The sequence below is a fragment of the Ascidiella aspersa genome, chromosome 9 (genome assembly GCF_963924565.1).
Source record: "Ascidiella aspersa chromosome 9, kaAscAspe10.2, whole genome shotgun sequence".
Classification (NCBI taxonomy): domain Eukaryota; kingdom Metazoa; phylum Chordata; class Ascidiacea; order Phlebobranchia; family Ascidiidae; genus Ascidiella; species Ascidiella aspersa.
Window position 1 is genome coordinate 24,799,039 of NC_139455.1, and position 11,266 is coordinate 24,810,304.

General features: G+C 35.4%; 1 protein-coding gene across 1 annotated transcript; it reads left to right on the forward strand.

Annotated features, from left to right (window-relative positions):
• Window positions 1-263: 263 nt before the first annotated feature.
• LOC146134591 (histone H4 transcription factor-like) lies at window positions 264-9,200 on the forward strand. Its single transcript, XM_083397850.1, has 13 exons — window positions 264-411; window positions 780-877; window positions 1,232-1,363; window positions 1,708-1,816; window positions 2,026-2,178; window positions 2,799-2,876; window positions 3,243-3,363; window positions 3,715-3,853; window positions 4,687-4,811; window positions 5,460-5,561; window positions 6,163-6,284; window positions 7,183-7,258; window positions 7,697-9,200. The coding sequence occupies exons 1-13, from the start codon at window positions 264-266 to the stop codon at window positions 8,130-8,132; spliced, it is 1,839 nt and encodes a 612-aa protein (XP_083253976.1). The 3' UTR covers window positions 8,133-9,200.
• The last annotated feature ends 2,066 nt before the right edge of the window (window positions 9,201-11,266 follow it).

Sequence of the window (11,266 nt, forward strand, 5' to 3'; positions counted from 1 at the left end):
TATAAAACACAACTTGACGATTAATGCTATTCTGAACGACTTTAATAAAAGAGTTGAAAGTTTAAAACCCATTTACTATAAGCAACATTTCTCTAAATCAATTAGGATAGTAGTCAAACGGGTAATTATCAGCTATGAGTGCCGCCGTCGAATTTCGCGCTCAAAATAATGCTTTGTAATTTGCGAAGCGTAGGTTCTGAAGCTTTCAGTGGCCAGTGCATTAGGCTTTGTGTTGTTGCTTATTTAGACGTTTGCTGTGTACCATGGTCGGTCGAAAAGGCGTGAAAAGTGAGGCATTAAGGCTACAATGCGAATGGTCTGGTTGCGGTGCAATATTTCAAGAACTTGGCGAGTTTTATCAGCATTTGGAAGTTCATTTTCACCAGGATTTCTCGGCCGTATTAAACCAAAGTAGGAACAAATTGTTTACGTTATATTCGACTTCATATTTACAAAAAAGTGCACGTTTATTCTAGTGTTAATTCTTATATAAATGTAGTGGATTCTATATGAAAGACTGATGTAATTTTTTTTTGCTAAAATAGGACGTCTGATCTAGTAAAAAGGTGTTCTTTTGCTTATTAGACTTACCTACCAACAACAATATTTAGAAAGTATTTGAGTTCAAACTTAAAGCCTTTGTTACTAACTGTTTAATTTCTTACATGCTATACATGTTTTACCTTACAGAAGTATAAAAGTGTGTAATTTCTTATTTTTTTCACTGAACTATTTTTTTTATGACACAGACTAAACAAATTAACAATATCAAATTTCAGATTGTGAGTTGATGTGCAAATGGAATCAGTGTTCTTACATCACGTCGGACGCACAAGACATTCTTCGTCACCTTTACTTTCACGGATATCACACAAAGGTTAAACAAATTTACTGTTGATTTGATGAGTTTAAAATTGAGTTTTTATTAATATATATTTCTTTTTGCCTTTGTTCAACCCTTTACAACGAAAATACTTGGTACTGGTCTAGAATCCTACCATGTTTGTGTCCATGTACTTATATGACAATAATTGGGTTGTGGTACGAGATTGGGTTGGGTGAGTCAAGATTCATTATTATATTTATTCTCCAATATTCATTTCTTCCTTGCACCATTTTTTTTGGCTGTAAAAAATGTTGCAGCATTCTAGACCAGTGGCAAAAACCTGCATTACATATTACGATTAACTGTAAATTACCCATTTTTCAAAGATGAAATCTGATTTTTTAGGTGAAATGGTGGGGTCTGCTATGCCACCAGAAGCTTTCAACAAAACTCGGAGAATGCAAGGCCCACCACAATAGAAATCTTATTCCTGAACTTCCAGATGGATTTAAATGCGAATGGAAAGATTGTGACATGGTTAGATAAAACACTTTTTCTTGGGGGCAACTGTATACTGTATACACATTTATGCTGTTAAAAGAAAGATTAAAATCAACATGCCAAGCACAAAAATGTCTGTTTAGTTGTGTGAAAAAAATCCCTTAGGTATATAAGTGCAAGACAGTCTTTAAATTAAGTTTAAATTTTGGCATGTATATAATGTTTTTATATGGTAACCTAACACAGTTGTAATATAAGACCCAGATGTTAAGCAGTTAGATACAGTTGTTTATGCGCTGCTTTGTATGTATATTGTGATAGAAATAAACCGTAAAATTGTACAAGATGAGATTACCCTAAAATGCATACTTAATTTTTAGGTTTGCGATATACCGGACCAGTTTTACATGCACGCTGCTGAACACGCTTTGACGGCAGATCCAGAAAAACTTCCCAATGGAAATACTGGAATGAGATGTTGGTGGGACGGTAAGAAATATTTTTTGAATTTTGAAATGCAATGTGTGTTTGTCTCATTTATGGGCTATCAATATGCCTACATGTAGAGATCGACCAATATCACGTTTTTCAATTAGATTATGTTAATTTATTCTACTAATTTCGCTTTGGGATTCATTAAGAAACATAAAAAAAAATATAACTAAAGTAATCATTTTTTTGTTGTCATGTTTTTCTAGATTGCACTTATTCGAATGCTTGCAAATTTAAGCTTCGCGACCATCTGAAAACTCACACCAAGGAACGAATGTTTGCCTGTCCGTGGTGTGGCAACCTTTATGCAACAAAGTCCAAGTTCTCCGATCACCTTATTCGTCAAATAGAAGCACAAGGTTAGTATTTGTAAAGTTGATATAAAACACCACTATTTTTTGTTTTTTTATAATTTGCAATAAAACACTTTTACAAATCTTAAAATTAAACATATTGGGAATTGTTCATGCAAGATTATTATGTGTTTATTGCAAATTGTTTTAAATTCTTATTATATAATGTTTTGTGTTTGCATTGTCAAAATGTTACTTGGTTGTGTAATAAGGAAAGGGTTAGCATTTGTGAAGTTGATAAAACACTTGAATATAAAGTTTATCTTAAAAATTTTCAAATAACAGTCTTCAAATCCTTTAAGTCAAATTAATTTAAAAAATTTTAGTCTACTGTTTTTAATCATCACTTATAAAAACTCCAGCCATAGGACTAAAATAACGACAACATCACCTTCAGAGTAAGCAAGAGTTATAAGACAAAATAGTCCTGACTAATGCTTAATAGTAGTAACAATGTCTAAATTGGTATAAGTCATAAACCTGTCAGAATAAGACCTAAATGGACAGAATCAGCTTTATACAACAATTTCCCTAACTCCAAACCTTTCCCAAAGTATATCTGCATTGTTGCTTTGTAGGTATTTATGTGTGTTCTCAATAAAACATGTTTTGTGTTTTTTTACCAGACCACTGCTTTCAATGTACACACTGCCTAAGAACGTTTGCATCAGAACGGTTGCTTAAAGATCACATGAGGCATCACGGTAAGAATACTGTTTCTATGAAACTGTTAATTGCCACAGTTAAAAAGGTAGATGGTGCAAATTTTATGCCTTAAGTTGCTGTCAGCTTGACAAAAGCTAAAATTTGTGTTTAAAAAATCACCATGCAGTTTACTAGGTGTAATAAATACCATTTAAGAAAGTTGATTAAGGCGCTAAATATAAAAATGAGTTTTTTTTATATAAATAACTGTTTAGCTTTTGTGTTTTATTTATAAAAAAATAGTTTCCTACACAATATTAGGCTTTTGTAATGTTATCTTTAAAGCATTTTTTGTTTTATCCACCATTTAAAAACAAAGCAACATTGTTTGTCTATTTTTAACAATAACTTTTCTGCTGCTTTAGTGAACCACTACAAATGCCCAAAGTGTGAAATGACCTGTCCCAACCCATCTGCAATAAAGAATCACATTTTATACAAGCACTCCGACGAAAGACCATTCGCCTGTCATTTCTGCGAATACAGGTAAATACAATGAAAGACACACACAAACATATGTGTTCTGCGATGGCTTTTCGGTGTACAGGTAAATGCTGTAGAAATAAAATAAAGGCCTAATATAAGTGTAACATTTAAACATGAACTAAAAGACTGACTGCAACCAATGAGATTAATTCATGTATGCTTTTTAATAAAACTATATTTTTGTATTATTAGTTTTCTGGCATGGCCCAATTAAATTTTGTTTAATTGTTGGATACTTAGTCAAATCCGGTTTTTATGTTTTCTATACAAAAATTTAATAACCTTTAATTTTTCTAAGGCACGGACAATTTATTTGTGCTATTTTAAAGTTTTTCGCTATTTCCTTCATAGAGCGAAGACATCTTACGACCTCAATGTGCACATGACTTTCCACCAAAGTGAGCTAGCTTACAAGTGTCATGTGGAAGGATGTGATTACGTGGTTCGCTCGCTACAAAACCTAAGGTGTCATTTCAGGATGAAGCACTTGGTAAATATATATGCAAAATATAAAATTAAAAAATATATATTTAAGTGCAATGGCGATCTGAACGTTTATGATGAGAAAACTTTTCATTAATAGGAATAAGGAGACTAATGATTGTAATGAAACCAGAGGCGTATCTAGAAATCCAAAACAGAGGGGCGATTTTTTAACTTTTGCCCTATTTTCCGTCAGACGATAATGAATAATGACGTCATGAATAGGAAAATCAACCAGAAACAGCCAATTAACGTCCAGCAAAAGTGAAAACGTCGTTGACACTGCTGCCCAGGCGCTAGCTGCGAAACCGCTTAGTGTGCAAGTGTGAACCCAGGCCAAATATGTGTAATTGATTTTGGTACATTGATAATCCCAGTATCAGGGCTGCGCTAAATTACAAGGACGACTTCCGCCACCTGCAATACTGAACGAAGATCTTTTTCCCGGGTGTTATTTTGCCACGTTAGCGCAACGTCTACGAGGACTGTGTGCCAAGTCAGCTAAAATACAAGCTGATGTTGAAAGAAAATAAGTTGTGTCTGCACACTAAACACGTGGTCTTAGAATATGCTTATAGAGAGTCATTTTATGGTAACTTTTATTACATAACAACGGAGACTTTAAAACGAAAGCTTTTACTTCTTTTTGATATGTTAGCTGTTTTATAATCATTCCCCCTTGGCCCTTACTGATCTGCAAATATGAGATTAGTATATTACCAAATTATCAGAAAAGTTTTAAACAGGCTCTTCGCCAACTCTGTACCAACACAAATTACGTACGTAAAATAAACATTACTTACTTACTTAAACCAACACATGAAATTTTTTTTCACTCAGGCAGGCCGAGCCCAGTGCTACGCTTGTCATTTGTGCGAGAAGAAGTTTGGAAGGGGAAACGACCTCACCCAGCATCTGCGCAACTCACACAGTTTCCACTGGCCACCAGGACACACCAGATTTAAGTAAGCAACTTTTTGTGTTAAAGGGTCTTAACCAGGGGTTCACCGAACTAGAGATAGACCGATATTTGGCTTCTACCGATATATCGGTATCGGTAAATGTAGACCAATACTTTTGCCGATATTTTAGTACGAAAATAAGATATAATTGTTGCTGTACAACAAACAACTTACTCCAGAAAAAAATTGGGTTTAGCATTAAGCCAATTTAGTGTGCAAAATAATAGTTATACAATTCGACAAATTCTTTTTATCCAGCCCGGGATCGTTAATCCTTAGCTATTCGTCCCTTTTTTGAAATAAGTTTGGTAAACCCCTGCCTTAGGGTAGCGGGGAGCCCAAAACATGTTTTTTGAGATGACGTCAAAAACAAACAGATATAATCACATAATCCGAACTTCGACTTAAGACCGAAATAAAAACAACATCAACGTCGTAATAAAACAAGGCTGGAATAAGACTCAAGTAGGACTAATTCCTAATACTGTAAAGCACACCGCCGCAGAAAATCTTCTTTTAACACTGACCCCTTGAATTTTTTTCAGTTCGCGTTTACCAGGGTCGGCATAAACTTTTCAGAGATGACGTCACAAATTGATGCCAATGATGTCATAGGTCATAGGTTAACTAACACAATGATATATAATACAGATACAAGGAATGCGATGACAACTTGTTTCGACTCCAAACCTTCAGATTTGAAAGCTTGGAGTTGACGGAACAACTGCTGGTCAACGATAAAGCAGGGCCAAGGTAGCTTAGCATACGATAGGTAAAGCGTATTTTTTAATTAACGAAAACCCAGGCGACAGTCCCCTAAAATTTCCCTTTTGTCGTGACACCATTTTTCATAGTTACATTTTTTTAGGTGTCCTTAGCGGGGCTGCGATGGTAACTTGGGGTTCGAGTAAGACCACCACAGCCCCGAATAAACGTGCGCATGTGCAGTACCGAATTTTAAAAGGCCGCAAACTATATATCGTTGTAACACTATGGACTACTTTACAACCATGTGTTGCGGGTGGATTATTTACATGACAAAACCCCTATGGGTGGATTGCTTAATATCCGCCTTATTTTGATTACGGGAAAATATACAGGCTGTAGAGTAGAGTGTGAGCCGGACCCGGGAATCGACGAAATCGCACGTATGGCCGGAGTCGGACTCGGGGACTCGGGAGTCGGACTCGGGTTTATTTTTTGCAATAAAAATTCCAAAATTCTGCTTTTTGTTGAGTGTTCGTAGATTATTAGTACAATTATCATAAGTTTGTTTTGTGATCTATTGCGCTAAATGTTGACCTGCTTTCGTTACCCAAGGAAAGTCAAGTTTGATTAAGAATACGTTTTTTAGCGAGAACGAATCTACCCCGGCACCTTACAAGGCAATTCGAGCTGGAAGAAGACCAAAGAAAAGCTCGTTGGCTGAGAAGCGAGTAACTCGTTCGTCAGCTACAAGGATGAAAAAAACGAAAAGTATAACTCGTCACTATTTAATGTTGTTTTCAAGCTAGTAACTTTGTTTAGTGCGATTTCGATATAAAGCAAGTTTTAGATATTTCGTCTGTCTATATGCAAATGTAGTTTTATAAAAAGTGTCTATATATTTGTTATCGGTTGTTGTATTTCTGTAACTCAGAGGTGACGAACACGTGCCCCGCAGGCCACAGGTGGCCCGCAAAGCATTTGGGTGGGGCCACGGCAGCCTTGAGGTTTCTTTGACCGCTTCTACTCTTTGCAATGCGCTTATATTATGCAGGAATCGTAAAAACTGTTGTGTAAATCCATATAGTAACTATCAATTCAGGATTCAACTGTTTATTCATTGTTGTGTCATAAAATATACTAATAATAATTTAACACCATGACCCTGTTGCTGCATCCAAATTTCTCATTGAACAAACCATTTCATTAAATATTTATTTGTTATTTTTCTATTATTTCATATTTAAATATTATTAATTAATTTCAGCTGTATGGTTCGCATGGATTTTGATTAGTTTTGTTTGATGAACAATTGTTTATGATTTTAACAGGTTTTATTGTATGAGTAAAAAGTTGTGCGGCCCGCTTACTTAGCGGTAACTGACAAAGTGGCCCCCGACAGCAAATAGGTTCGTCACCCCTCTAACTTAAGGGTTGAATGTCAACCGTGCCGCCCTAATATAATTTTTTTGTTTCTAGTAAAATGTATGATTGTTTTTATATAGTAAGAGCCAAGGAGGGCTTGACTAGTTGTAACAATTACTTATCTTCCTTTTTTTGTATATTGAACCTGTTAAATTCCCATATATGTCGCTATTCACTTGCAATGTGACAAATGTTTTAACTCAACGTTGTTTTATTCACCCCTTAAACCCCTCATTTTTCCCAGGGGCTTCGGGTTCAAGTTCAAACCAAGCCCCACCCGAAGCTGCTTCGACAAGCACTTCGTTGTCACCAAACAAAAGGTATTTCATAGATTTGATTTATTTTCTTTTAATGATTAGTTTCATATTCTGATATATAAGATTTTTAGTCAAAACACGTAAGGCGCAGCGCAGACTAATTGAAATATTCAATAAATGTTGTAATCTCCGTCCATACCGGAACCGTCGCTCTAGTCTAAATCAATGTGAAGTTACTTATATGTAGTATTGTAGCAAGCATGGGGGTATGGTTGTTGTTTGACTCGCTCCCTTGTGTAGCTCAGTTGAAATAGAGCGACGGTCCCGGTATTGCCGGAGGTTGTTAGTTCGAATCTCACCGCAGGTTTTTTTTTTACGTGTTCAGACGATACTGCGTATTTGGCTTAATTTTGTCTTCGTTGGTTATAATACTATGGTATCATATATTATCCCGCTTTCGATATGGTAGCATTGTAGAGTTTATTGTGTGTTCCCTTACAGCTCTCCATCGCCCTCCAAATCCTCACAACCCGCAGCTAAAAGACGACGCAAAAATCAACCTCAACAACCACAAATAGCACCAGTAACACAACCACAAACAGAACAAAGCGACCAAGTAGAACCCCAACCCCCAGAACCCAACCAGCAACAGCAACAAGATGACGAATCCTACCACGTTGCTCCAACAGGTCCCGAGTCCGCAGACAATATTCCGCGGCTCGATTCCTTAGCCTCAGTTCCGCAAAGTAGCGGCTCTACGAATGACAACCTTGTGTTCGACAGCGCTTCCCTGGCGAGATACGAAAGTGGCGAGGAGGTGCGAATTGAGATCGACGGCCAGGCCTTTTTTCTCATGAAGGGACCCGATGACGTCACAAGCCAGTCGGAGGCCTACTGCCTTGTTAGCGCCACCGAGCGGTTTAAACACATCGCTTGACGGGATTTTTTTGTTGTGGGGAACTTCGATTGGGAGTTTAAGTTTTGTTTGTGCTGGTATTTTATGCTTTGTTGCATTTTTAAAAGAAACGGTCTCAGTTAAAAAAACATTTAATTTATTTTTTTTACCTAAAGGCGCCGTGCGTATAATCGTACCTTCGAAGTTTTTGCAACTAAAACGATATAAAGGCGTGTTTTTGCTTTGTGTGAAATGGTAACATCTTTGTAATGTAGCTCTTTATGGAAAGTAACACCTCTACAACCTAAAACTTTTAACTAAATAAACGAATTATGTGGTGTTCTCAAGGTTAGGCTACTTCTTTATGACGTCATGTTATAAAGGCAACTTTTTGACGTCATCTCTGAATAAAATTTTATGTCCCCCCCCAAACCAAAAGCTTGCATTGATGAAATAGTTGCAATCTCCTAAAAATTCTGAGAAATCTGTCCTATTTATTTTTCTCTTCGATTAATAGTTTTGAGATTTAATTTTGTTTTGTATGAAGCATAGACAAATGATGAAATTTAAAAAAAGCAAAGAAAAAAAACACTTAAAAATAGCATTTGCTTTAATAAACGCTAAAAAATGATATTGCATCTATTTTACCTATAGTTAAGTAAACAATATGTTACAGCTACATTTTCGAAGACTGACACCGTTTTGCCTCAAAACACAGAAAGATTTATTTTACGTATTACGTGCACAGCGCTTCAAGTCATTTATTTATTTATTTCCGCTTTACAAAGTCTTTTTCGAAATCGCTTGAATCCTATTTCGTGTCTGAGCTTTTCAAGTGCCGAGAAAAATGATAGACTTGTTCAGCCATAAATTGCCAGATAATTAAATTAAAAACTTTTTGTTTGGAATGTGTTACGCCAAATGCAGTTTTATTTGGCTTAGGCAGTTTAATTTTGTCGTATAACACATTCTGATACCGACAAACGATATATTCAAAAAATGGCCGCCAATCTGTAACCAAATGACGTCCTTGTTTTACACAAAATATTGCAATTAAACGAACAAAAAACGTTATTAGGAAGAAAAGTGATTTTTTTAAGAAGGTAGCTTATTTTCTTAAAATTGACTTTAAAATTGTTTAAAAAAATTAAAATTGTTTGTTTTTCTAATTGTGTAAAGTTAGAAAAAAGCTGATCTTGGTCGCAAACCGTTGCTGAAATGCCATTATCACTTCTATACTGGATCGGCACCGATACTACACTGTTATCGCCTATTTGTTCCGATATGATAATATCGGGCATCGCTGTTTGTCACGCTTTACATTTTGCAGTCCTACCTTACATTATGTTTGTTTTGTGTTCGTCTTTCTGTTGTGTTTGTTTTAAATAAAGTTCGTTGTGTGATATTATGTTATCTAACTTTGGAAATATCGTAAACCAGTTCCCAGAAAATGTCGTCAAGTCTAAATTGGTGGTGTTTAGTGCTGTGAACAAATCAAAAATTATTTTAAAATACGTCAAGCAGTTTGCCTCAAATATTTAAGTAAAGTTATTATTCCCAAAAGACTTTATTCATTACAACTCTTTATATTGCCATTTTTTAACCGCTAGACATATGTTTAACGCGCAAACACTCCATATGCAGCCAGTTAGTTAAGCAGCCCTATCCTAAACTTTTAGGCCACGAAAATAAACAGTCAATTGGTCAAAAAAACTTGTTAAGTTGCTTAATAGAAACACTATACTTTTCCAATGTAAGACCATTGTACAGGTACGTGACAATTATGTTACGTCACTAACAGGACAGGATCCAGGATTTTTGTTTGGCGATCAACATTTTGTGATGACGTCAAAATGCAATGTCAAAACGTGATGTCACAAAGTTACGTTTAAACGAGGCGGCACACGGTTACTTCTTAACGTGAAGTCGTAATAAAGTTACCTTCAAAACACCGCATAGTACGTTAAATTTGAAGTTGAAGGTGCTTTATATAGATTTTATTGATTTCAACTATAAGCGAACAAATTGCTCTACTCAATAAATTTAGTGGAAATTCCATTTTGGATTACGCCACTTGGTTAGTCTATGGTCACATTTCAAGCGCGATACATTTTAACGTATGTCTAGTTTAATTGGCAAGAGTCTAGTTTGAAAATGACCAATATCTAAATTATATTTGATTTTGTAAACAAGCCTTTATATCGATTAAGTTGGTAAAACCTCAATTTTGGATGGTGCGATGAGACGCATGTCACTAAATCATACTAGAAACATTCTTGAGAAAAACTGTCAATTTAGTAGGTCAAGTATGGGTAAAATATACAGTTTGCAGGGGGGCATGGCCTTGTGACCCCCTGGATCCGCCCTGATCACGAAAATTTTACGATGAATTTTTCAGAAATCGACAATTTTCACGCATTGGCTACATGTGTGACGCTGTTACGTTATAAAGCACAGCTTTCGTTGTTTCTCGCAAACATGACTTTTATGAAAGAGCAAAAAACGGCGCGAAAGACGAAAAAGGCATCAGAAAGAAAATAAACTAAAACGAACAAAGTGTGAAAAGAGAAATGTTTAAGAACAGTGTCCAGAGGAAAAATATAGCATCGACTTATTCAAGTAGGTTGGTAACGAAGTTGCATTTCAAGTAAGACGTACAGCGCTCAAACGAAAGTTAGTTATTGCGTCATATTGTTGTCATAAGAAAAATCGACAGTCAAATGTACACAAAACAGTCGGGTTATTGCAATAACACAACACTTGTATTAAATCCAAGATATGAAAAAAAAACAGTTTTAGTTAAGTTGTGAAACAAAACGCGACAATTTTCCAAGTATTTCCCATTTTCAAAAGCCTAATGGGCAAAAATACAATTTTTTTCAATGATATTATTTAAATTTCGAATTATTTTAGGCTTAATATTTTTTAAATAGCTTTAGTCACAAAGGGTTAGCGCTCCATAAAGCTATATAGTGTGGTTTGTGTTTGTATTAAAGTTGACAGTAATGTTTATTTCTTGTAAATGTTAATGACAAGTAAATTTTAAATACCGTATCACACACTTATGCAATAATGCTTTTGTTACAAGTGTAATACAAAGTAAAGTGTTTTTTAGCTCTAGCCATGACTGTGGCATGTTTAGACAATAAAAGCTATCATTCTAGACGTTGTAGATA